Raw genomic sequence first — 27,479 nt, forward strand, 5'->3', positions numbered from 1 at the left:
CCAAAACATGGTGAACAGGTACCTGCTGTGCTCATTACCAGGTTCAGTAACTGACTGCTGAATGTACCAGGTACTTTACTTACAGCCACAGTCTCCTCTGGGCTGACCTGGATCATCTCAGTGGGTCTGATGCCCATCAAGACCTGTGCCTTGTGAGAGTGGCCGGCCCCAGCCGCTGCAGGCACAGTGGTCCCAAGCACTGAGATGGTACAGATTAGTCTGCCTCCTAAAGCAAGTATTATGCAGATCTAGAGAAGTGTTTCAGTTCTGACAAAGTGTGAATATGCTTTCCAAAATCTACATCACTATGAAGTATAGTAAATCTGAATGCTTTCCTTTTCATGTAAATATTCAGTCCTCCTGGACCTCTCACAAACTTCTTGGCCTCCACAGCTTCCACTGGCTTAAATTCTGCTGTTGTAGTTTGAATGAGAATGACGTTTCCTCTGAACAATTTTAATTTCCTATCTTTCCATTTCAATTGAATATCCCTGTGCTGGTAGCCACAGTGACATAGTTTGTTGGTAAACAGTTAGGCACAACAGTTGGAAAAATATTTGTAATATACAGTTATCCTGCTCAAATGCAAAGTACTTTGTACGTTTCTATTACTTAGTTTTTCAGTTTGGCCTGAGCATTTGAAAGAAAAGAAAACAACTTCATAGAGGGTTTGAGCCTTATTTCATATGCTTGTACTAACACAGAAAATATGCACGTCCACTCAGGCTGTTTGACATAGTTAATTACAGAGATTTTAAAATAAAACTCATCTAATAACCAGAAGTAGATGAGTCTAATTTAGTAATTCTTCTCTCTACTGTCTTTGTTTTAATTTTAGTAGCTGTAAATACTGGATCAGAAGGATTTATCTGTGTGTATAAAATCACACTTTATTTCATGTTCTTGTATTTTAAAATCAATAACATTCACAACAAAAACAAACTATAGGTTTTGATTTATGGAATTAGCCAGCAATGAATGTATGCTATTTATATACTAGATGTATACTACACTTACGTACATCTCTTTTTTTAGGCATTTTTTAGCTTTGCCTACAGGACAGTGGATTATGAAACCTTTAAGGCAATTAATGATGCTTGCCTTGTTTTTGATGGAAGACTTGTGATCGATAGCAAATTCTGTACTAATGATGTCAACATCAGGGCTGCAGGTCCTTTAACAAAGTACTCCAGGAGATACTATGTAGATGAATGGACACACAGCAACTTCAATTCAAAAGAGGTTGGCTTTGAGCTTGCTGTATCTTTGCTGGATCTCGTTGATCCAACCCCTAAACCCTTTCGTAAGCAACCAGAAGGCACAGATAGACTCATCCCCATGTACAGAGGGTGTAAAATTAAAGGTAGGTCAAAATGGATTTTTCTTATACTTTTATACCCTCTTTGGTATTTTTGGGTAGGTCCATCTCACCTGAGATGATATGCAATGGGAGTAAGGTCCTTAAAGCTCCTTACATAATGAGCAGAAAGGGTTGAGTTGCGATAAAGCTTACACTGTAGATTTTTGCTAATAACGGACCAAGCTGTGCTTTCCTTTATATTGCAGTAAATACGGAGTGTTTCAGTGTCTATATTCCAAGTTCAATAAAACTGTAATCAGAACTTGTCAATGTGTGGCTACTGCACCAATATGTCTAAGAGTCTATGTCTAAAAAAAAAAAAGTTTAGAGCATGAAGGCCACCAAAACAAAATAAGTTCCTTGTTTTCTTTTTAGAGCCATTTAATAAACAACAACAACAAAAAAAAAAGATTATGGGAGAAGGAGCACAAACACTTTATTTTCTTCTTTTTTTTTTTATGATTTAATTAATCTCATCTTTTCATTTATGGCAGGAGGTGTTCTTCCTGGAGGATGTAATTACTTGCATATTTCCAAACCAGAAATCCCCATCTGCTTGGACGTAGAACTCGCACTGTATGATCATGTAAGTTACATTATTTAACTTTTCTTTGTTTTGTCCTCCCTTTGGAAAGGTGTACTTATTTAGGATAGCACACATATATGCAAAAGTACCATGCATCTTAAAAAGGTATCTTGAGTAAGCATGGGTTTAAGTATGTATTTAGCAACCTTCCAGAGCTGGGACTTACCACTCTGGAATGGAACAAACCACATAAAACAAAATCTCTGATTATTTAAAAATATTTAATTTATTTTAATGTAAATTCACTATCATCTTGTAAATGTGGATTCATACAGATTTTCTGATTAACTTCTTTACTGCAGTTCTTAATTACTTTGCCATGAAATCAACCAAAACCAAAGGGGTTTTTGGTCCTTGAATGCAGGAAATCCTTGCCAGTCCTGAACTCTTCATTACTATTTGCAGCACTTTGGGTTCAAATAGCTCCCTAATGGGGCACTACAGCTTCAACACCTTGAGGTTTTTTTTCCAGAGTTGGTGGCTCAGCACTGTACCTGGTTTCCTGTCTCAGCACAGCTTGGGAGGTTATCATGTAGGCTTTTCCTCAGTACTGTCTTTCAGAATGTCCTTTTTGCATGATTCTGTAGAGAGAAGGAGAAGTCACTTTCTCAGTCATACAGAATATGCTGCTTTTGAAGTTCCTAGCACATCATATAATAAACAGCACATCAAGGTAGTGGTGGTATTTGGTATCAGATTTGGGTAAAAACAAATCCAGTCAGCTAAGCCTGGGTGCATCATATAAATCAGGTACAGCGGGTGAACAAGTATGAATTACATAACTAACCAAACCTCTTAGATGGTCATTTCCATACGTTCTGATATTTGGCTTTCCCAAAAGATGTATGATTTCTATAAAGAGGACATAGGATAGAAATTAGTTGGATTTCACTAAAAGACGATTTCAGCCTTAGTGTTGAACCTCTTTCCTCCCTGCAATAAGGTGCTATAAATGCATACAGATGATAAAACTTCTCAGTCTATTAGTGAAATTCAGTTGATCTAGACTAGTAGGAGAAGAATATATTCTGGAAGGGATGCTCCATACTTTGCTGCTAGAAAACAGCTTGTGCTGCAACCATGAGAGCAGTCTTTGGACAGGAAAGAGGGAAGCACTTCACACAGTTGGGATACATAGGAGATTGTCCCATGATACATACATGGAGATGCTTCTCTTACTGGAGAACCTGACTTGTGAAACAAGGAAAGGAATAGACTAATGTCTTTTAAAGCCAGAGAGGACCATCCACCTAGGCAAGCTCCTGTTCCATACAGATTACACCTTTTTCCTCAGGGATTTCTGCATTGAGCCCGTTCTTGAGGCTGATGTAAAGAGTGGCTTTTGAAAGGGTACTTCAGTGTTGATTTTAAAATTTGGACAGCAGTCGTCCACAGAAAGAAATTTCTTTTTTTTTTTGAAAACGAATGCATGCTTTGGGGGCTGGAATCAAAGCATGGCTCACCTTGTTTTCCAACTTTGCAAATCCAGGATGAGCTGTCCAAAGCAGCACATGCTGGGAAGCAGAAAGGACAATCACAGAGAGAAAAATTGGTTTTGTCACTCTAAATTGCTAGAGCATGATTAGAATTCTTTTGCTGCAGCTTTGATTACCTGCAGTCTGAAAAGGAACATAATTAAAGCCACTCCAGAAACTTCATGTAAATCCTAAAAGAATTGCCTAAGAAAGAAGTAAGAGAAGCTAGTGACATGTATTAGCTGAGAGATGTGGAAGTAACAAAGGTTACTGTAGCCTAGCAACAGGTTTTAGAAATACATAAAACTGGAACATGAATACAGCTTTAAAAAACAGCTTCAAGCTATTTGATCATCCCACTGCAATGTGAGGTTAGAAAAAAATTTTTTACATTTTTGTCTTCTAAGTGATTGATTTAACTAGCTGAAATGAAACGCTACCTTTTGAGCATCAGCATCCAACATTGTTATGCTTTTATTGATAGCAGAGCTGGTGTTAGCAACACTTGGCAGCCCCTGTTCAAAGTGGCAAGAGGGAGTCGCTGAGAGCAATTCTAAATTCTGGGCGTATGTGCTTATATATATTTTTACACGTATATATGCATATATATTTTTTAAAGTTAATAGGAATTCACCATTTAAAAGTCTAGAACATGGCCTGAAGGAAACGTGCCAAGAGATCAAGTCCCGCCTCCTGCAGTTGCAGCAACCATCTAGTACATAGTGCCATTTATAAAATTTAGAAGTTTGTTTCAGAACTGAACAGGGTCCTTCTTGGTATTTCTTTCCTTGTTGGAAGCACAACACATCACACCTCTGACACTGGAGAACTGCTACACAAAGTCAAAAATGCTTAATTGGTATGTGATAAATCTTTGAGTTTAACACTGAAGTTTGCTTGCAACTCATTGATATGGTAGTACCAACCCCCTGCCTACAATCCTATAGCTTCTGTGATGTGCCATAAATTTGGACTCTGCACATGTGCTGTTTGTATGTACATGTATAACAATATGTATGTATAGCAGTAAACCTGGAGAGAGAGTGAAAGTGTGCCAGTGTGTTCTTCATTCATCAGGATGGTATCCTATAGTAAATTATGATATGCCATGTGTATGCAATAATACAGACTCTGTATAATAAATTAGGATGAATAGAGTTCAATTCAGTTGCCTAAACAGAGGCATCTAGTGTTGTTTGGGATGCCCTGCGGCATCCCTTCTGACCTCCAGCTGCTGCTCCAGGAGGTCACAGGTCTCCCACAGATCCTGTGCCATAACTACCAGCACAGTTCAGATGGCCCAGATACCCTTCGGTGTCTGAAATGGCACTCGAGACTGGGCAACCACAGCTCATGCTGCACATGCAGTCCTATGCTGCACAGTTTTGTGTGCAGTTAATCAAGTATAAACCACACAGAAAATCTTTGTGTACAAAACATAGCAAAGTGCCTTGTTGTATAAATCATGTTACTGGGAATGGGTATTGTTGATTTTAAAAAAGGGTTGTGGATTTTAAGAAATGGTAAGTACCAGCTAGGAGACCACAGCTGATCCAGCACATATGCCAAGTCAGGAGTCTGTTCCATCGCCACAGCTTTCCTTTTATTTTCTGTTCCAGGGGACAGAGATTATAACTGGAGAAGCAAGAAATGGGAATTATTTCAGGATGCATATCAACAAATATAGTATGGTAGATAGCATCACCTGCTTTTCAAAGGAATCCTTCCCTGTCTCCAACTACATTTGCTTGTATGGACAGCATGAGCGTCTTCTTAATGATCTTTATTATCGCTGGAATGAAGGGAAGATTACAGATCTTTACAGGTAAGATAAACTCAATACTGTGCATAAAATCTACATTCTGGCAGAATTTTAGTTTTATTTTATTGTGATTTATCTTCTGGCTGCTTTCTCTTAGAACAAAAGATAGATTTATTTAAAAATGTCTTCCATTGTTTGGCAAAATTATCAGTGGCAATACAAGCCCTGAAGACCCTCCTGGAAAGAGCTGTGTCTCTGACATTTATTTAGAGAAGGAGCAGTGGTTTACTTGACCATCTTTCATCTGAAAGAGCATTTCAATATCTTTATAACTTTTGCTTAGAATATTCAGTAGGAGTAATTCATTAAGCTGAACCTGAACAATCGTTTTTACTGAGGATTCATATTCAGAAGTCACTTTTAGGACTCCGTATTTTTGTTCACTTTGAATCAAATTTTTAAGTCAAGGTATCTAGGGAGATTTTAAATCACTCATGATGATAGTCATACTCAACGACTTGCCTGCTTATCTGGTGATACAATCAGCTCTGAAGTTTATCCTCCAGACTATGTTCTCTGTGTAAGGTGGTTATTTTAACTTAATTTTACAGCTGGAGGCTGTGTCAGGACTCTGCATATTTAGTGGAGGTTCCCCATGCAACTTGCAGGACTTATCCCACTACAGCACTTTGCAGCAGTGAAACAAGTCTTGCAGATGTTCTGAGGGGCTCCCCTTTGCCTGCTGTGCCCAAGCAAGTGCAGGGCAGTCCTAGGGACTAGGTGTTCCGTGGCAAGTCTCTCAACTGGTGGGAAAGCCTGAAGAGCCTGACTGTTTCTAGCCAAGGTTTATGTGCTGTCTCCTCAGAGAGAATTGCTCATTGCTTTTGGAAATGCAAACTTAATTAAGGAACTTACTATGGAGAGAGGAGTATCTGGAAAAATGTGATCTACCATATCTTTGATTTTCTGCTACTTCTCCAGAATTTCGTATTTTAAAAAAATTACCTGGCCTGAAAACTTACACATGTTTTATTCCTTATGCTTCAGTGAAAACAAGTGCTTTGGAAGTCAAGCATGAATAAAAAAAATCAAACCAAACAAAAATAAAACCAAACCCCCAGCCTTGAGTTTCATTCATTGGGTAGTATTCTTTGAGTGTGTAATTGAGACAGGCGGTAAAGAAGAACTTGCTGATACATCTTGGTTTTGGTTTTCATTTTTAAAAATCCCTCACAACTGGTGTCTTGGGATCCTAAATTGTTACAGACAGAGAAGTGTCATGTTACATAAGCAGGTTTAGAAACAAAAAGCCAAGCACAGGAACAAATGATAGATTTTTATCATGATACAAAGCTGATAGTGGTGCCCTAAAAGTCTCCAGGTCTGATTTTGTTATATTTATAACTGATTTGAAGAAAGGCATAAATGGTAGCAGATTAATTCAGTAACAGTTTGTAGAAATTTGCTGTAAAGGATGTGCTGTGGTCCAAAAGAAACTTTGCATCATAATGGCAATCTATTAGTTCAAAAAAGACTGTAGAAATGAAGCACCTGATACCTTGAGACAGGGACTTAAGAGCCTCTGAATTCCAGCACCTCTTTCTCTAGCTTTTGCATTTCTGCTGGTTCAGTGTCAAAAAGCTTGGCCAGAATATGGATAAGGCATTGCACACTGCTAAATGAGAATGTCTGCCGAAATCAGGAGGAGGGGAGGTCCAGCCAAGCTGTTCAGTTGATGACAAAAGGCTGATTTGTGTGCTGTATTTTGAGAACAGTGGTATCAGCTGCTGACTGAAAGGGTGAACTCCCCTGAAAAGGACTCAGGGCTTCGCCAGGACTGGATGTGCAGCTCTCGCAATTTCTCTGATGTGTTCTGCAGTCCTTTTCCTGCACTCTCTCCTGATTGTAAATATTACAGAGTCTAGCTGCTCATTTATTTCTTCTTATCTTGTTCTGAAAAATGGGCTGAACCCAAACTTCAACTGTAAGGTTTAAAAGTTTCTTGGACAAAAACGCTTCTTCAAAAATTTCACTTCAGGAGACCTTTGTATGCCTCTGCTGAGCGGAGTGTGAAACTTCTGAATTGCTGCTGCCACAGGGATTGATTCTCATTTCTAGAAAGTGCTGGCTTTGTTTTATAAGAGTAATGGCACATAGCAAATGTGAAGTTCACATAAACAGTATATTGTCAATAAGTGTTAAGTAGAAACTGAAGGAGGATGACACAGTTGTATGAGATAGGGGCTAAGACAACAGGTAATTTTCTTTCCCTGTCACAGCTGATGCTGATCAGTTAATACATTTTGAGCACTGGAAGAAACTTGGTATTCAGGTTGTGGCAAGGTATCATCAGTCTCTTTCATGGTGTTACAATATGCAAACACAGCTGTGACCTACTCTTTTCTACGAACCACAAATGTTGCCAGACACTTAGCCTTTGCTGTTTGCCCAGATGTGGCTACAGTATCGCTTGTTATATGTACTAGCAAGTCTCACAGTAGCATCAACACCTGGAAGAATAAATTATCGTGCTTTCGGATTTCTGCTTGCAACACAGGTAGCAGCGTTTTCCTTACCTTGACAAAAACCAGCATTTGCTGCATGGTGGGCATGTAGCCCAGCCCAAGGACCTCACTGCAGCAGCACTTAACCTGCACTCTCGATAGTCAATAGCGATGCACATAGATTTTGAAGAGGTGAGACATTAACTTTCTGAACGGATGGCTTATTGCTTCGTGACAGAAATAAAGAATGTATTAGTCTCCTATGCTCTCATGACTGTGATAGGATCCCCACACAGTGCACAAGCTGATTGTGGGATTACAAGATCAAGTTCCAAACATCCACAGAGATTTTAAAAATCTTAGGAGAGATGAAGATCTCTGTGATGATCTGTTAATAGGATGAGTCAGGCCAGTCAACTTTGTAAGAGTAGGAAGTGCAGTTTTTTCTGATGGCAGCATTGCCATGAGCACACACTCATTGAGGGAGTCGTCAGCTTCTCTAAGACTGCTGGTAACTTAAGTGGTCTTTACTTACTAGGATCTGAAGTTGTGCAAGGTCGGGGTCCTCACCTCCACATACTCACAGGCACTGTGACCTGTGTGTCCGGGTGGTCTGGCCCAGACTGCTAGTGTGCCATGCAGAGGGACACCACTTAGCAGGTCCTCATCACATCTCTTGAGCTTTTCTTAATTAGTGATGATGAACTAATTTGGACTTGTCTTTTACAGCCTTTACATGTGGATGTTGTTTGGGATCTTTTGCCTCATTATTTTATCTCACCTCTCATTAGCCTGTGGCAAAATTCCTGAATCGCAGTTGCCAGGTTTTTCTTATCTAGTTATTTTATTGCCTCCAGTCCTGTTTTTCATCTTCTTTATACCTGATCTTTAGATAGGTTTGTTCCTTCTCTTGCCATTTGGTCATTTGAATGAAATCACATATGTTGCTCTGTAGCAATTAACATATGCTGTTCTTTAATCCTTGCTCGCTTGTTTCTTCTGGTGCTTTCACACAAATGCATGTGCACACGTATGCATTTCCATTCACAGCAGCCTCGATATCTCTGTTACAAACGTCTGTGCTATGAGGAGGATAGATTCTCTAGCTAGATCAAGAGGTGGGAGGCGGAAGAGTAAATGAAAGCCCTTTGCAGTCAGCCAGGGCAGACTGAAAGGACTAGTGAGAAAAGGACGGTGAGAGGAGGAAGCAAACTGCCTCTCATCTCCATGTAACGGTCCTAGCACAAAGCAGACTGGCACAGGAAATTGCTGCTTTCAGGAGGTGGTACAGCAATGGAAGAAGGCTGGCAGTATAGTGTAGTCTCATAATATATAATACAGCATCATACCTACAATACATGCATCCATATAATACAATGTTATGTACAATATACAACAATATACAGTGTTAAATCCTAGCCATGAGAACACTATTTATTAGAAAACCATTACAATGAAACAAGTTTTAGCATCTCTTGTGAGATGAAGATATTCTTGAGGCTTTTATGTAGATTAAAAGTGGTGTCTGGTCTTCTTTTGGCAAGGAATATGAAGATGCATTCGTCGATTTCTATGTGTGTGATCAAAAGAAGGAAAACTTTTTTGGATGGTGTTTACATGGTCTATACTGGTCTCACATGACCATGTGAATGCAAACCTGATGTTAGGGCTGAATTTCTTTCTTTGAAAAAAATCCTTTTAAACTAGTACACGTTACACTTGCCTCCAGTTGCAGTATCTTCTAGAAAGATGTGAAGTGCCCTTAGTGAAAAGAAAATGTAGACTGTGAAAAAGTTGTGGTTCATTAGTTAAGCTTGTAAACTTGCTGACTTGAACATTCATTCTCCTCCTTCCTTCTTTATGCCTCTGTTTTGGGGAGGGTCTTCCTCTAAGGCCAGAAAGTACAATGTTTTAATCTTTTGGTCTGCATTTAGATTTCCCAGCATGGCATCTAGTTCCAGGAATGGACACGGTGGAACAGCTGTCACCTGGGAGCTAATTTATTTCTGTGTAGCATGCAAATTATCTTTTAAATAATTAGAGACTGCATCTAGCAATGAATTTCCTCACTGATTTATGTTTGGTATAAGAGCTGAAAGTTAACCCCATGATACCGGATTTCCTGACTATAATGTGCCAGTGCCATTTTCAAATTAGCATTAACAACAGGCTCTCAAGACTCAGCTAATGTGAACAAGTAACTCCTGGTTGTACACGTGAAACTGCAGCTAATGGTAATAATGAGATAAATAACATCTTATTTTGTTGAGAGAAAAGTTCCATTGATTTCAGTACGAGTTCAACGTGATTTAAAACTGCAGGACTTGATCTACAACCAAATGGAAGATGGAAATCACTTCTCTCCCCTCCTCCTTTCCCCATAGAGTCAGCATACATTGTGGAGGAAGCTAAGCAGCGTGGTGGGCATGCATCACCCCACGCCTGTGGTGGGTCAGAGGGGTCTGCCCATGGCTCTGCCCCATGTGCTGGGCTGTCCCTAGTCCTGTGCTGGGCTGGCGAAGGAAGCCCTTCAGCCCCTAGATTTGCAAGACTCAACAGCCTGGTGCCCCCAGACACGCCGCTATTGATGATGTATATTCAAGCTGCAGCTCTTTTAAGAGTTGAAGGTCATAAATTTATCAGCCTAGCAAGCAGTAACCGAAAAAGCCAGCATAAAATCATCTGACTGTATTGCCACAATCACTTGGTTACAAAATGCACTAGCGCACTGGAGAGTGTAAGCTTTTAGTGAGTTAGATACTCCTTGTCCGTATTACAGTTTTTCACAGCTTACTAAAAGCTTCAAATGCATCTGAATTAATTTTTTTTTCACAGAAACAATGCTTTTAGCTCTCATAGTTAAACCAGCCAACACTACTTCTGATGGAACTAGAGAGTTTTAAAGTTTCTTACCCTTCCTGCTTTAGCAGACAGGTACTACTGACGTGTTTAAAGGAGGTCTTGGTGCAACTCTACAGCTGCACAGTTAAAATAAATGTTCCTCATGATGCCTGGCTGCCGTAGTTAGCCGTGATCCCGGTGATACAGATATTCATATGATAATAACAGATATCTAATATCTTCTTCAAAAACAATTGCCTATCATTAAGCTTCTGCAGCCATATTTGGGCCTGATTCTCATAGGTGTTAGGTATTCCAGCTTAATTCAGAGTAGTGTCTGTGTGGGTTCAGTTCATTACTTAGCCAAACACGAATCTAAGAGCCAATGTTTTTGTTTCTACCTATGCAAACAGCAGCTGAGGAAATAGGTTGTTAAGCCAGAAGATGACCACATCCAGTCAGACAGCTGTCTCTTCTGACTGCACCACAGTGGGATGCACTTCATCCCTGTGACTGTTTTATAGGATGCCAAGGTCTACTGGGCACATTGTCAAGGCCTTGGACAGGCAATATTTACTAACCACGAAAAGTCTTATCCTCACTTGTCACGGTGCTACAAGAAAAATGCACCATTGCCATCAGCAATGGTCACCCTTCCATCTGCCTCATGCCACCACAGTAGCTACATTCATTCCATCTAGGCCTTCACCCATTACTTTTCTGAGCAGAGAGGTCTTACAATGCAGCTTTCTGGTGCCAGGGCAGGCAAAATTATAGGAACCAAAGACACAGTATCCTGAAGCTGGGGATTTTGTATACAAACCTTTTATGTCACCTGGAAGTTTAACAGCATTACCCCCTAGATCTGGAATCCACTTTAGGAAGTAGTTTTTTCAATTTTTATTCATTTCACATAAGGTTGCATCTCAAAAAGGCTCAACTGGAATTTGAGCACCCAAGAGTGAGGCTTTTTCCAATAGGGAAGCCTTCTTTTGAAGGAAAAAGAAAGTGAATTCCAGTAGGTTTCATATGAAGTGTCCCCTGTACCACACTCCTTCCCTTCCCTTGTTCTCTGGTGCTCGTTTGAAAGCCTTCAAATTCTTTCCATTGTCATAGCAGCATATAAAAGAGGGGGGTGGGGAGAGAGCTCTGAGATATTCTTTCTTTTATTTTTAAGCTTATACATTTGTTATTGGTCATCAGTCCTCCACACTGCTTCACAAAGGAGGAATGTAACCAGCCAGTTACACCCTTTTGTATTCATCCAAGATGAAGGCAACTGTAAGGCAGTTGCCAAGTTATGGAACATGTCCACAGAGCAGTGGAATCTCCCTCTGCAGCATCTTAGGTACAAAATGGATAATTAGAGGGGTCTCCTGATACCTGGCAACCAAATGGATGCTCACTGGCATCATGCCTTTAATATGAAATTGAAGTGCTTCATGTAGGCTTCATTTGGCATTAATGAAAACCAAATCTACTAACATAATGCATAAAAATCTGTGCCACTAGTTTCTAAAATACTTAAGTAGCTTATTTATCAAATTAGGTGTGAGTGGTTTTTTACCTGGGATTTTGTAATATTGTCTTAATGAACTTGTTTTCCATCATGACCTACAGAAGAAGATGCTTGGTGCATCACATTAATGGGGCAGTAATACTAAAGATGAGGCAAAGGAGTACCACTGTTGTATGACAGTCAGTGCAGCAAAATCAGCGTCACTGGAGGAAAGGCACAGATTTGGGCTGACAGTCATAAAGTGTCCTGTTAAGGGAAACATCGTTATGCCAATCCATTTCTAAAAGGCAACCTGTGAAATGTTGCGTTGCTCAGCCATCCCCTGCTCAAGCTTCTTCTTGTACCTATTCACCAAGTTTACTCTCTGTGTAATGCTGAAGTTAGTAAGATGCTGTATGTTAAGCACTTCTGGTATTTAACAATTTGTAAAGCATGCTGATGGACTAATGCATTGTGTAGCAATCAAAGTGTTTTGAATAACACGTAACACAGAGTACTGAGTACTCTATTTATATTGTGTTTATATTTAGTTCTTACCAGAAATGTGCTTTTAGTCATCTGTACTCACTACGCTTCAGTTTGCATCATGGAGCCATCTTGGTGCATGTAGGCTGGACATTTCAGGTTCTGCTGTGTATGTGTGTAGGCTTTCCAGCTGAGAGCTGAGGAGCCTTACAGGGTCAGTCCTCTGAAGGAGTCCAAGAAGGCAGCGTGTATTTTGAAGGACAGTTAGCAGAGAAACCTTTCAGGCACACTCATCCAAAGTGAGCTTGAAAAGACTGTTACTTTTTTTTTTCTTTCTTTCTAAATAACTTGGTTTCCAGCATTTTAAGGACTTGTCCAGCCCATTGACAATTTATCTACCCCGCACGGTGGTCTCAAGTAGCATCATGAGGAGCATATGTTCATGGCATGATAGAAAAGCTATTTGCAGCAAGATGCACGTGCACTCCAAGTGTCTCATCTTTTTTGCAAGCTTGGAGTTCTCCAGAGTTGAGAAGATATGTCCACCAGGCTGCAAACGCCAGTCTGGGAACTGATGATGTGAGGGGCCAGGTCCGTAGAGAGAAGCCCCTGCTGGCAGACATTAACCAGAGGCACTTTGGCAAGCTGGAGTTGGGAAGGGTGGCTGATGACTCTGGCAATACCTATGCATGGGACAGAAAGACAGGGGATTTTGCTGAAATTTAGTGACAAAGGATTTTTTTTCCCAGTGCCAGAACAGCAGATAGGATTCAGTGCTGCCATATGAAGGGCATCAGCAAATTAACACATGCATAGATCTCTGGTGATCTGCCCCAGCTGTCTATTGGAAGATCTGCATGCAGCCTGGCTGTGGTGGGTGTTGCTGTCCAGGGGCTAAGCACTCTGAAAAAAAATTAAGGGATACTCTACACAAAGTGGCACAGCTTCAACAGCAACAGGTACTGATATGCACTAGGACACAAGGCTCCCAAACATGCAGCAGGAAGGCATGGAGTCAAACTCCCTTTCACTAAGATGCTTTGGAAAATTCCACCCAGAAACTATAAAAGTGAATACTATCACTGGATGTTTCATTAGCTTTTCTCTTCAAACCCCATCATTTATGCTCACACTGCATTTTTCTTATTAGCTGTACAAGCTAAATGCTCAAAATATTTTGAGCGGTATGGAACAACAGTTACTTATTTAAAGGAGCCATTCAGATCTCTTCTACTTAAGTTCAGTTCATACATCATACATAGTACTGTTCAGGCTAAAAGTGATTTATTAAGCAGTGTCATTAAATGAGAGTTTAAGTAGAAACACCACACTGGACTGTTTATTGATGTGACTAATAAATCTCGTAATATAACAAATTAAGAAAAGGAAGAATATTTGCTGTTTTCAGTATTATTTTTAAAAGGACTAGGTAAAGCTATAGATCTATTACTTCTAGCCTGGATAATCAGCAATTATGTAAACATGAAATGCATGCTACATAGAAAAGCTGTTTTTAAACCAGACTTTCAAAAACGAAGAGTGACTGTTTGTTAAGAGAAATACTAGAATGCACTGCTATCTGGAATTTGCTGATCCCACACCATTAGCACACTGTGATTACATTTAAGGGATTCCACCTTAGGCTTTTGTTCATCATGCAGATGGTGAGACTTATTTTCTGCAGGGATGAAAAAAAACAGAAAGGAAGTGTGGCAGGTAGTGAGCATGGCTGAGAGAGACTAATGCTACTCAGTACACTTTGCAGCCTAATTAGAGGAAAATTTGTGTGCTTTTTATGAAGAGAGAGACAGGATAAGGAAAGAGGAACACATGAGGGGATATCAAAGCACTAACAGCTTTTTTTTGCTACCAGAATTAAATGCTAACCCCAAGGTGCTCCGGTAAAGCTGTACTTCAATAGCAAATCAATATAAATGGCAGACCCCTTTAGGTGGCTTTAGATTTCTATACATTAGTGGTTTTTTTAAGGAGCAGCTAACTTACTAATGAAGAGGTATGTTACTAAGACACTCCACATCCAAATTAGTATGTGAAGGCCAGTCAACCGAATCCTACCACAGCAATTTGCAGCTGAACCTTGCCGATTCATATTAATAATTACGCAAGCCATTATGAATGATTGAACTCTGAACAAACAAGTAATTACAGAAAAGCAATCATACCAGTGCATACAGCATATCTGTTGATTTTGTATGTCAGTTTTAATTTCCTTTTAATTGTTTTTCATAATACATTACATGTGAAATAGTACTATGTGAAAAAAATGTAATAAACCTTATTTCAAGGTCAGCCATAATTTCCTCATAGACAGAGCAAAGAGCAATGTTTTTATATCAATTTTAAAGAGCAGAGTTTAGAAAGTTTAAAGAGCAATTCAGTGAAGAGTCAGCTACACAATAACTGTTACTATCTAGTAAAGTATCTAAACTTTACCAAATTCCAGTGCTGAAATAACGGATAATATCTCTCAATGATATTTAGAATAGGAAGGGACTGCAGTATCTCAATGTGAAGCAGGGATTGCAAAGATTTGCTTTCTGATGGTGCCTCCAGGTAATGGCACCTAAATGTAACATTTCCAGGATATTAAAAATGCAGAAACCAGAGGTGATTTATCAGCCATGATGGGTAACGGGCATTTGTGAAGTGAAGAGGCTGGCAAGCAATACGCGGTGTCAATCACGACTCGCCCCCCCCTGGAGTCAGCAGGTCTCTGCGGTAGCCCTAGTGAGGTTTTGGACTGGGCCCAGTGGGATCAGTATTGTCCTCTGTGAGCTCTGGATTCAGTGCCCATCTTTCTCGAGCGTCAGTTGCACTGCACTATGTTTTGCTATTGCAGCTGCAGAAAAAAGGGTTTTGTAAACCACATGTTGTAAAATGGTTCTTTTCCAAGGAAAAGATATTGCAGGTTTGGTCACAGTTCTGTTGAAAGTGGCAAAAAAGCATGGGCTTCCTTTCTATGATTTACTTAGCAAAAAGTACAAAAGAAATGTCAGCCCATGAGTCAGTAAAAACCATCATTATTTTGTAAAACTGCCCAATGAAGTAAATCACAGATTCATTGTCCATAAGACTATTGATTTCACTAATTACTGGGTGAGAGCAGTAACAGCGTCCTAGATTAATGAATTTAACAGGAGTGGCTTAAAATGCATGGACAAACAGGTGTTCAGTGAGTAGAACTATAGAGCAAGGAGTTAAATAGCCGTCTTGCTACAACCTTGCTGTTGGTTCAACATTTGCTTGATTGTTAGGCCATTGTAAGTGATTTTTAAGAAACTGCAAACCAGGGAATGTTTTATATTCTTTGTGATTAAGAACAGTGCTTTCAGGTGGTGCTTTATGGGGTTTTACACAAATGAGCCTTGATTTTTACCTACATAAACAGGCTGTCTTTCAAAATTACTGGTCAGATGGTATTTAGCAGGAAATGCTTTGTGGTTTTAAATTTACACTTTATGATTCCTGGTCCAGCTAGGCAAGGTATGTCTGGAAATGTCTTTTACTGGAATCACAATGTCGTTGTAATTAGGAGTCTTAAAACATCCATATATATTCTCTGCAAACAGTGCATTGTCTCTTTTCCTGACAAGATGGGACATTTCTTATTAAGTGCACTTGTGTTGGAGAAAAGACTGTGAACTTTGTTTGGGAAGTAATGTCAGGACAACCTAGAAAGTAAAACTGCATTGCATCCCAACCCACAGCAGTACTGTCCTCTCCCCACTCCTGGGAAGTGGAATTCCCTGTTCTTCATAGGTACTCTGGGCATAACGGTATTACACTGGAGCCTGTGTCAGCTGACCAGCTGTTTCAGTTTCATCTCTGCTCGTCCTTCTGGTTTGGTTCGTGGTGTTTGTAATAGCAGCAGCTTTCTTCTTACTGTTTACTAGTGGCAAAACCAAGGAGGAATGAGGTATGCTGCAGCAAAAGCATGCTGCCATTTGGGTAGCTTTTTCCATTGTGTGTCAAAAGTACCAATGAGAAACTCAGCTTCCATAAATTGCCCAAGTCGTTCACATTTAAAGGATCCAAACGTGCCAAGGAATGACTTTGAATATTTTGAGGCCTGAATATTTGAGAACCAATAGTGTATATTCCAGATGTAGCTGATAAAGCCTGGAGATTTTGCATTTCAAGCAGTACATTTCTTCTTAAGGAAATTTAAACCCAGAAAAATGGACATCCAGCTTGAAAACTCACCGTGTTGTACTAAGTGTGGGAAGCTACAGAGAGGGAAGGAGACTCTACGCTACTTACAGATTAACGGGAGATTAAGTTTATCAATGACTCTGCCTTGTACCACCTACTAGAAAAACGTGTGCTGCTCTGCATATGCTTGCAGTGCTGGATGGCAGAGGATACAACTCTGACCAGAGTCCTGCTGAGTTTAATGGGACATAAGGCAGGTCCCTAGCAAACTGTAGACTGCTTTGTGAAGAAACAGATGTGATTTCAAGAGGTCTGCATTAATGATTATTTAGAGACATTTAACAAAAGTTGCAAACGGATTCAAACCACTTTGTAGATTGTCTCCGTTTCTGAACTTTGTCGTTTCCTCTGAGTTCATATGTGTTGGTGAAGGAGTGGGGATAGTGGGGATGCAAGGAGCTGAATTTGGTTTTGCTATTGCTTTCATCAAGGCTTTGAGTAGCAAAAGAACACTGGCAGACACAGCGTCTTCAAAATCTATAGTTAATAACATGCCAGTAGCTTGCAGAGGGATTCTACAACAGCATCATCACAAGGAACAGGTGCCTACCTGCCCTTTGAGCTTTTCAAAATCCCCCAACTTGTCCTGGTCTCACAGAGACACAGAGAGAAGTCACTGGCAGCGCTGGCGAGGCAGCAGCTGAGTGCTGGCTGCTTAGGGCCGCAATTTAAATTCCCTTAACAGGATTCTGCGCTAGAGAATGGCGGTCTAAGTGTGCACGCACGCTGTGGTAATTTGATAAGCTCACCTGCAGGGAGGGATTATTTCACATAGTTTAATGAGCCGTCAGGTCTGCATTCCCAGTACATAAGGTGCGCCCACAGGCCTGTCCACAGTGACACCCGTTATCTCTGCTGTCATCAGGCTCATGGAAGCAGCAAGAAAAGGAATGGAAGTAATTAAAAACATATTACAATTCTCATATTAAAAAAAGAATCACTATTTTTCAGGCTGTAATAATGAGATTTACTTGCACATTAAGATAAGTGAGAAAATCAAACCTTTTAAAAAAATTGGTTTCTGTTTTATTTGCCACATTGCATGCATTCATATCATCACTGCTTTCAGTTTCTCTTTCCACTGGTGATCTTTTTTTTTTTTTTTTTTTTTTTTTGAGAGGATTTTGGCTGAGGTTGTCAAAGAAGAGCACCCAGTGTGAAATACTTAGAGACAATATCAACACTGGTCCTCAGAAGCCCATCGTTAATAGTATAAATGGAAATTATTTGGGCTTTGCTTTTGCTTCATTTCCATGAAGGGAAGCCCAACTTGTAGAAGTTTGGAAAACATTGCAGTAGTGTGATAAAACTGGTCAGTTTGAGTATTACAGTTACACCATGCTTGTGAATGATAAAAGATTAGATCTATCAGAGTAGGTCAGCTCATCCTACAGAGCTGGTCTTCACCTCTCCACCATTGCTTTCTTGTCACAGGATTTAAAATTATTTACAGAAACTTCCATTATTGATGGGGGTTTTTAAACTTTATATCTTACTTTTTGTTTGGTGGTTGGTATTATTCTGAAAGCTTTTCGTTCGATTTTTAAAACTTTCTGGTTTTAACATCTTGCTCTCAGTGATACATCTCATGCTGTTAGACCTGACTTAGATGGCAGAAACGTTGCCAGAGGTGACTGTCAGGTCCTCGCTGCCTCTGCTTTAGAGAGCCAGGACACACCGCAGACAAACGTCAGCTTCAGAATTAGCTTTCAGAGGCAGAAGCCTTGCTCTGTGAAAGTGGTGTGTAGTTGCAAATGAAATGGAGAATAAACACAGATAGCTCTCAGATGGGAAGCCACCTGCATGCATACTCTGTTTTTGCTTGCTAGCAGTGGCCAACTGTATCCATTTTATTTAACGCTGCATCTCTTGAAAAGGGAAAGATTCCATCTCTTTTCTAGAGAATGCCACTAAATATTTTCCTCGTTCTTTCCTTTCATCTAATGCAGGCTACACATCACAAATGAGGCAGAACAGACTTTAAATATTGTTTGTCAAAGAAAGGCGAGACCAGCTTCCTAGCAACAAAAAGGATGTCGCTTATTGTCTTCAAAAGGAGACCATTTCATCCCACCTTGTTACAAATGCCTTCCCATGATAACTTCTGTCGATATAAAAGTCTGTCGGCAGGGGATCCCCGTTAGGAAGTGACCAAGTTTGAAAACCTGTTATGCTCCTGGCAAACATTGTCATCTTGTACATATTTAGCCTGATCACTCTGGCAGGTTATGAAAGACTAAATGGTGCAAACACATGTGGCAGATGCCGTTCTCATGATAGTTGAGGAGCCTTTGAGCCTCTGTTGGTAGCATGCCAGCTTCATCTTGTATACTGAAGAGCATTATACTTTCAAGCCTTCTACAGCCTGCCCTGAGGGACTGCTGCTGAAGTGGTAATAAAATTGAGAATGAACCTCAGAAAGTCAACTTGTTGGTTTGGCTTCAAATGGGTTTTTTCATTATTAAACTTCCCTTTAGCAGCCATATGTAGATCTGCTTTCTTGAAAACACCATGTGCTCCTTTATAAAGGTGATTCTAACTGAAAAGATAAATAGATAAAAACGCAGAGCCAGCAAGGAAAGTAAATTGTTTCTGTGAAGCAGATCTTTAAATTGCCTTTGGTGATTCCATCTCTTCAGGTGAAGGGAAGTAAAGGGAATCTGGTAGTAAATGTTGTTTACTGGTAGCTCCTCTTGGCAGCCTATCTAGAAAATACAGACAAGACATTCTCCATTCCCCCAAACAAGGCGTTTTAGTTGCATTAAAAATTGCAAACTGGGTGATGCATTTCAGGTTTTGAGCTCCAAATCTGTGGATATTGACAGGAGCAGTTAAAAATGCAATTAAGAACTGAGCTGCTGGTAACAGCACCAGTAATATGTAGCATCCCTGAAACGTTTTATAAACATCATTTAATGCAGCATCTCAGTGAGGTAGGGAAACAGCTGAACCACGGTAAGGCAGTTGGAAGATACGTCTCCATCGAGAGACGAAATCACCTTATCAGGGTTAGAATTAAAATTAAGATGCCAGCTTGAAGACAAAATGTTTGGCCAGTGGAAAAAGGTTAGCAGGGTATATCAGTAAAAAATAGTGTCTTCAATTACCTTAATGTATTCTTGTATAACACCCCCCTTTTTGCTGCTTTGCTATCTAATATCATGATTGAGTTAAAGGTTTTTGTTGGGTGGCGTTTTTCTTCTGAAATTGAAGGCTTTTTTTTAAATATTTGGGGAATATCCTGTTCTTCTCTAGCTCTCTGCGCATGTTATAGGTATATAAAAGTTAAAGTTAAAGCTGAGCTCATCTTTTCTAACATTTCCTGTCCAAATGAATAGGTAGTGTCAGTCATGGTAACATGCTACCAGAGACTTCTAGGCTGGGCAGCGCTTACTGTAGCAAGAACATGGTTATTTGTAGTGGTGTCTATAAATATTTATACTATGAACACATCTATCTATGAACAGAGAGACTGTGCTGGCCACTGTGCAAATCCAGGAGAGGCAGCCCCAGCCAGCCCGTGATACAAAGAGAAACGCAGATGAAGGGGCTCAGTGGGAAGGCGGAGGGGAGCTTATGACGGGATGAGCATGTGAAAAACCAGCGAAGTTCTGCCAGATGCATAAACTGTTATTAGTTGTGCAGGGGACTGGTGAAAGATGAAGTTTAATTCAAAGAGTGGGAGGGGGAAACCCTGCCATTTGACCTTAATGAAGAAAAAAATCTGCAAAAAGAAAACTGCAGGTTAGTTTTCTGCAGACGGGTACGTCAGAATTATTAAACTTGCGTAGCACCTTTGAAGTTGCTTTATTCAGATGGTCATTTAAAGACCATGCAACTGAATCAAGTGATAGCATACATGTACTCCTGACAACAGTGCCAAGCGTGCTGCTGCCATTCCAAAGATGGAAACATTGGTTGCAGCCACGCAAATGCACCCGTCTTAAAAGTTCCTGGGTGACCCTGCTGACATCTGTTCATTCATTACTGGGATGAACATGGTGCACCTCCTGACTCCAGTCAGCACTAACAAGAATTACACACAGAGCATCTCACTGAAGCAGTAAAAATTATTTTTCATTACAGAGAAAAGAGAAATAAATCACAGGTTTGTAATCTAGCTGCCTCCGGTTATATTTACAGCCTTGAGGTTCTACATCGAGTCATGTCCTCTCCATCTTGTTACTCCTTTTTCACAGAAGAATGCTGCCATAGATGCTGTCACTGAAAGAAAAAGTTACAAGAGCTTCCTCCTAGAATAGGTTCAATTTAGCTTCAGCGTACTAGTGCAAAGAACATATTGCAACACCGTGGTGGCCTGTTTTTCTGGCCTTTATTAATCCAGAAACCTTAATAATGAACAACATTTGTGTCATTGTCTACACAAATTTAATTTGTTTATGCAGCAGTTCAGTTAATCCTGCAATCTGCTTTTCTCAAATGAGGACAGATAATGGAGACACCGTTCTTTACAGGTCTTCAGGCTTTTAAATTCTGATAAAATCAGGATTCTTCACTGGGTCTTGCCACAGCTCTGAATTAAGCCACTTTAAATGTAATTACTGAAGCTGGCTGTACATCAGGAACATCCATTAAAAGAATTGATTGACCATGCTGTTACAGGAGGCATTTTATGAACAAACGATCATGATGGGTCCAGAACTATAATTTATAAAGGCAAAAAAGCAGGTAAATACTTTATTAGTGGTTAATGAGAAGTTCACAAGATAACTAAATTTCTTCTTTTTTAACCAGCTACTTCAGGGAACCTTGGTCCATGGCCATCTATCATGATCGGTTTATTGATCTCAAGAAGGAGCTGCGCCAAATCCTGATGTCAGAGCAGGTAAGAAAAATGACTGGCGAGTACATTTTATTATTTAGGTAATTTGTTAGTGTTGTTCATTTCAGTTTCTTCTCCCATCTTTCTCCTAAAGCTTTACGTTTCAGTTTAGCTATTTCCTCTGGGAAACCTGAGCAGATCCTATAGCCCTCAGCTGGGTGTGTTCACCAAGCACACAGCATATTGTTCAGTTCCCTTATTTGGGCGTATTTTTAAAATTTACCAATATAACTTTACATTGCTTTGTTTTCCTTCACAGCATTTTTGCATTACACGTGCAGTTTAGTAAAAGTACCCAGCAGAATCCAGAGGCTTTATTGTTCAGTTATCCCCTTTTTTTATTAATGTTACTTAATACAAACACACTTCGGGCCATCCTAAACCTGTCTCAGCTGAGCCTGTGAGAAGTAGATTTTCCAACATCTACCCACAGGGAATGGCTTTTCTAGCTGAAAGAGTGAAAGCAACTGGCTTTTCAGTGCTAAGTGGATTTCCTGAGCAAGGATGAAATTAAAATGGTTGCTAATGCTGTTTACAGCTTTGGCCTTGGTACCGTAGTCAGAGGCATAAAAAGTCTCAGCAGCCTGCAACTTCATCTGCTCAAAATCCAAAGCCCAACGTGCTCCACAAAAAGAACTGCTAACTGCAAATGGTTCCAACAACCCCAAGAACTGCCTCCCCTACCCCCCGATGAATTTCTGGCTGATCTCTCAAACATAGCTTGCCGTCTGGATCTTGGTACTTCCAACCTGCAACTTGGGACCCAGTTTGCCTTCTTTCTCCTCATGCTGCTTTTGCTTTTGTTTAACGCAATGGAATTCCGTGCCATGGCAATATTGTTTGACTATTCACTTGCAACAGTTTTTAACTGTGCAGCAAACAATCAGAATCGACTGTAAATGGAGGCAGGGTGGCAAAAGGACGGGATGTTGTGTGGACTGTAGCACACCCATTTCCATGGCCCAGACTGGTGCCCTGTTGTGGGTCACAGCTGTAGCCGCACAAACGCTCGACCCCCGCCTCCTCCCAGAAGGGCTAGATGCAATTTTCCTCCTATTGTCATGATACAGAAAGCTCCTCAGAGTGCGGTTTTACTTTAGATTCTCTTGGAAGACATCTATAAAAGGACACAAAATGAAATTCTGTGCAGAATGGGAGGCCTGATGGGAAGCGTTTCTCTTGCCGTCACCCAGCCACATTTTGCATGCTGTTAAAATGTGAACATCTTCAGAGAAAGGGGAATTGGTGTCCCACAAATTAGAGGCTCGCTTGCCTTACCCTTTTCTTGTTGCCGTTGTCCTGCCACACACAAATAGTCTCACTGAACAGACTGAAAGCATCTCTGTGAGTCGGAATTGCTTACATGAACAAAGATGACGGCATCTGCATCTGAATGCAGATTTGTTTTGTATTTTTATTTGGATTTTCTTCACGGTAATTCTAACTGTATTTACTAAGTGTCACGTTTATGTTTTCCTTGGGTGTTCCTTCTGGGCACATTGCCAAACGCATAGCAGGTACTATGCACTTAGTGGAATGTATCTTAAATGCCCTGGGATTGGTTCTTATTTCTATATGGAGCGAGAGACCTGCTGTCTTTGCTTCCTGTTGCTCATATTCCAGGCTCACTTCAGCACACAGATAAACTAGTAATGAAAGGTAAAAAATGAGGGAACAATACACCTTTGAAAGAGATGTTTAAAAACTGTGAGTGCAAATACGCAGAAGTCAGACATTTCTGGTTACTGTTTCCACAGAAACTGGCAATGGTCTCATGCATTTAGGGATAGTATTTATGGAAATGGTCACTACTAGTAAGAAAGATATGCCTAGAAAAGCCTGTTGCAGCTGGGCCAGGGACTGCGTCTTCAGCCTGCACATTGAAATTGGCATCCTGATGCAGCAGCCGATGTAGGCATGACTCTTGCACAGGATGCTCTTGTCCATTGCTGAAAGCCGAGCTACGGCACGGGGAATGTTTACCCTTTCACAGGCTCACAAACATGTGTTTATTTCAACATGCAGCGCTCCAGCAATGCAAACATGCAGATGGCGGGGCTGGGTTTTTGCACCTACATCAGCTGTTGGAGTAGACAGCAAGCGGAGGGCACACGTGCAGCACGAGATGCTCTAGAAAAGGCACTTGTCCTCAATAAAAAATAATGGTCTAAATCTCACATTGCAGCTGGGGTTGCTCTGAGAAGGCCCTTAAAAGCAGCCATAAGTTAGGTGGGGCGGGGGACTCCGGTGCACGCTCGGAGCCTGCCCCAGACCGGCGAGGTCTTGCAGTTCCGCGCAAATGCTGCATCGGCGGCCGCTGACTGTGTGGGTAACTGCGGCAGGGACAAGCAACCGAGGCGGTGCCGGCGGAGTGGGGAGCTGCCCGAGCTGGTGGCCGCGCCTGCCTTGCCTTCCCCGGGTCGGGGAGAGGTTCCCCGCCGGAGCTCCCCTGGCCTCGGGCTGGGCTCGGTGCCACCGGTGCGAGCCCCGCCGCCACGCGTCTCACACCTGACACATCTTCCCCCCCCCCCTTCCCGCCGGTTTCGGTCCTGCCGCTACGCGTGCCGTCTTCGGTGCGCGTCCCGGGCCGGCGTCTGACGGATCTGCCTTGCAGGTGCCCGGGCTGCCCCCCGCCGCCGAGCCGCCCCCGGAGGACCGGGCGGAGCAGAGCCCCTGTCCGCCGCCGCTCCGGGAGCCCGTCCTGCGCTTCCTGCGCCGCCACCGCGCCAGCCTGCCCGCCTACGCCCCGGCCAGCGGCCCCGGAGCCCCGCCGACGGCAGGTGAGGCAGCGCGCGGCCCGCTCGCGTGAGGCGGCGCCGGGCTGAACGGGTCCGGGGGGGCCGTTGTGCGCCCCGACGGGGCGGGGGCAGCGTCACCCTGGGTTCGCGGCCCCGGTGAGGAACGGGCGGGGTCTCGGTGTGCAGCCCCGGTGGGGAACCGGGAGGTCTCGGTGTGCGCCTGGATGGGGGGAAGGGGGGGGTCTCGGTGCGCAGCCCCGACGGAGGGGCGGCGACGCGTGCCCGGCGGACCCGCAGCTGTATGCTAATGCCCGGCGGGCCGCCCCGCCCCGCGGCACGCCTGTCCCACCGGGCGGGCGGGGGGGCTGCGCGGCCCCCCACAGCCCCCCCCCCCGCGGCCCGGCCCGGCTCGCTGACGAAGCGCGCGCAAAGCGGCGGCCCCCGGTGCGGGCGATCCCCCCCCCCCCTCCCCTTTGTGCCGCCCGCCGGGAGGGTCGCGCAGCTTTATGCTAATGAGGCGCACAAAGGCGGCGAGCGGGGCCGCGCGGGGGGGCCGCGGCGGCGGGACCGGCGCTCGCTCGCGTGCCGCCCGCGTGCCCCGCCGCCCCCCACAAAGGCGCGCGGGGCCGGCGCGGGGGAGGGGGGTACCCCGTGGCCGGCCGGCTGCTCGCAGCGGGGGGCGCCCCGCTTCCCCCCCGCCCCGCCACCACCTGCGACGCGCGGAGCGGCCCGGCCCCCCCCCCCCAGCCCCGCCGGGCGCCCCGCGCCGCAGACAAAGGGTTAAGGGGGAGCGGGGCCGCGGCCCGGTGCTCGCCCCGCCGCGCTGCCCGGGGACCGGCCGCGGCACCGGCGCCGCCGCCCCCTGGCGCATCGGGGAGCGCTCGCCCTCGCGTCCCACTGCGGCCGGCGGGGACCGGCGGCCCCGCACACAGCCCGCCTCGCCGTGCGCCCGCCGTGCCGCGCTTCGGACGGAGCTCGCCGGCCGAGCCCCGGGCCGGCCCCCGCGGGAGAGCGGGCAGCACGGCCCGGGGCCAGGGGGTGCGCGCGGACCCGCGGCGGGCGCACGGCGTGTAACAGGGCCGCCCGCCGCCCCGGCTTCGTCCTTCCCGCCGGGCCAGAGCCCCGGCTCGGCCTCTGACGCCGGAGAGGGCCGCCCCGGCGCCCTCCCGACGGCACGGCCGCCGCTCCTCGGCCCGCCGCGGCAGCCACTTTGCCCGTCCCCCGGGGCCGGGCCGGGCGGCGGGGGCCGCGGCGCGCGGGCGGGGGGGCCGTGGTGGCACACAAAGGCCCGCGCGTGCCGGGCCGGGCGGCGGCGCGGGGCGCGGAGCGTGCGGGAGGCGGGGCCGGGCGTGTGCCGCCGCCGGGGGCCGGGCGGGCGGGGGGCTCAGGTGCACCCGCTCCGCCCGCCGCCGCCGCCCGCCGCGGCGCCGCTGATTGGCCGGTCCCGCCGCCGCCGGGCCGAACAATGGCCCCGGCCCGCTTAAAGGCGGCGGCGGCCGCGCCGCGGGCAGAGCGAGCAGCGTGCGCCGCGGCCGCCGCCGGCGCGGAGGCGGCGCGAAGATGCCCCGGGGCTTCCTGGTGAAGCGCAGCCGGCGGCCCACCCCAGTCTCCTACCGGGCGCGCTGCTGCCGCGACGCCGCCGGCCCGCCGCTCGCCGCCGCCCCGCCGCCCGCCTGCCCCGCCGCCGCCCCGCCGCTGCGGGACTCGCCGCGGGACTCGCCGCCGCCGCCGGTGCCGTTCGGGACGCCTGATGCCGCCGTGCAGGCGCTGTACAGCCCCACGCGGCCCGTCAGCAGGGACAAGTACCTGGAGCGCGGCTTCAGCCTGGGCTCGCCCGTCTCGGCCGAGTCCTTCCCCGCCCCGGCCGTGCCCGGCACTATGGACCCGCTTCTCTTCGCTCCGGCCGACCTCAAGTTCTGGGCCGCCGCCGGGCCCGCCGAACCGCCCGGCGGAGCCCCCGGCGGAGCCCCCCGCACCACCCGCCCCGGCCGCGCCGTCCGCCCCGGGCCGCCCGCCGCCCGCCAAGCGCCCGCCGGGCGCCGCCGAGCCCGGCCGGCAGAAGGCTCCGTCGGGCAAGAAGGCGAAGGCGATACGCAAGTTGACCTTCGAGGACGAGGTGACCACGTCGCCCGTGCTGGGGCTGCGCATCAAGGAGGGCCCGGTGGAGGCGCCGGCCAAGGCGCGGGGCGGCTGCGCCCGCCCGCTGGGCGAGTTCATCTGCCAGCTCTGCAAGGAGGAGTACGGGGACCCCTTCGCGCTGGCGCAGCACCGCTGCTCCCGCATCGTGCGGGTGGAGTACCGCTGCCCCGAGTGCGACAAGGTCTTCTCCTGCCCCGCCAACCTGGCCTCCCACCGCCGCTGGCACAAGCCGCGCCCGCCCGCCACCAAGAGCGGCCCCGAGGCGGGCCGGGCGCCGCCGGAGGAGCCGCCGAAGGAGGCGGGCGGCAGCGGCAGCGAGCGGGACACGCCGAGCCCCGGCGGCGCCTCCGAGGCGGGCTCCGAGGAGGGGCTCTTCGAGTGCCCGCGCTGCGCCAAGCGGTTCCGCCGGCAGGCCTACCTGCGCAAGCACCTGCTGGGCCACCCGGCCCCCGAGCCCGCCGGCGAGGAGCCGCCCGCGCCGCCGCCCGCCGAGTGCCGCCTCTGCCCCGTCTGCGGGGAGACCTTCCCCAGCAAGAGCAGCCAGGAGCGGCACCTCCGCCTGCTGCACGCCGCCCAGGTCTTCCCCTGCAAGTACTGCTCGGCCACCTTCTACAGCTCGCCCGGCCTCACCCGGCACATCAACAAGTGCCACCCCTCCGAGAACAGGCAGGTCATCCTGCTCCAGGTGCCGCTGCGCCCCGCCTGCTAGAGCCGCCCGTGCCTTCCCGGGGCCCGGCCCGGCGCCGGGGCCGCTCCCGCCGGGGCTGCCCGGCCGCGCTGCGGGCTCGCCGCACCATTAGCTTTAATACGGCTTGTGAACTGCTGGAATCTGGCTTTACGTTTCACCTTCCCGGGGTCTCGGTTTGTGTTTTGTTGCTTTGCTTTGCTTCGGTTTCATGGTTGGTTTTGGTTTGGGTTTTCTTCCCCGGTTCGTTTCGTTTTGGTTTGTTCGTTCGTTTCGGGTTTTATGTATCTGTGAACAGATCAAAGCGCTTGAGGAAGAAACGAGAAATT

At 45.4% G+C, this 27,479-nt stretch overlaps 2 protein-coding genes across 3 annotated transcripts in view; both read left to right on the forward strand.

The window, feature by feature from the left end:
• Positions 1-27,479, forward strand: part of CFAP61 (cilia and flagella associated protein 61) — a 117,569-nt gene that overhangs the window by 82,714 nt on the left and 7,376 nt on the right. For both annotated transcript variants that reach the window (XM_040611823.1, XM_040611822.1), the window contains 5 exons: positions 1,036-1,363; positions 1,855-1,946; positions 5,041-5,246; positions 21,501-21,591; positions 24,203-24,368. In XM_040611823.1, coding sequence (XP_040467757.1) covers positions 1,036-1,363; positions 1,855-1,946; positions 5,041-5,246; positions 21,501-21,591; positions 24,203-24,368 — 883 coding nt within the window. The remainder of the gene's footprint in view (positions 1-1,035; positions 1,364-1,854; positions 1,947-5,040; positions 5,247-21,500; positions 21,592-24,202; positions 24,369-27,479) is intronic.
• Positions 25,796-27,291, forward strand: INSM1 (INSM transcriptional repressor 1). Its single transcript, XM_040611825.1, is given in 2 exon segments — positions 25,796-26,288; positions 26,290-27,291. Coding segments are annotated over 2 exon segments (1,287 nt in total). The 5' UTR covers positions 25,796-25,886; the 3' UTR covers positions 27,175-27,291.

The sequence above is a fragment of the Falco naumanni genome, chromosome 12, assembly GCF_017639655.2.
Source record: "Falco naumanni isolate bFalNau1 chromosome 12, bFalNau1.pat, whole genome shotgun sequence".
Taxonomy (NCBI): Eukaryota; Metazoa; Chordata; class Aves; order Falconiformes; family Falconidae; genus Falco; species Falco naumanni.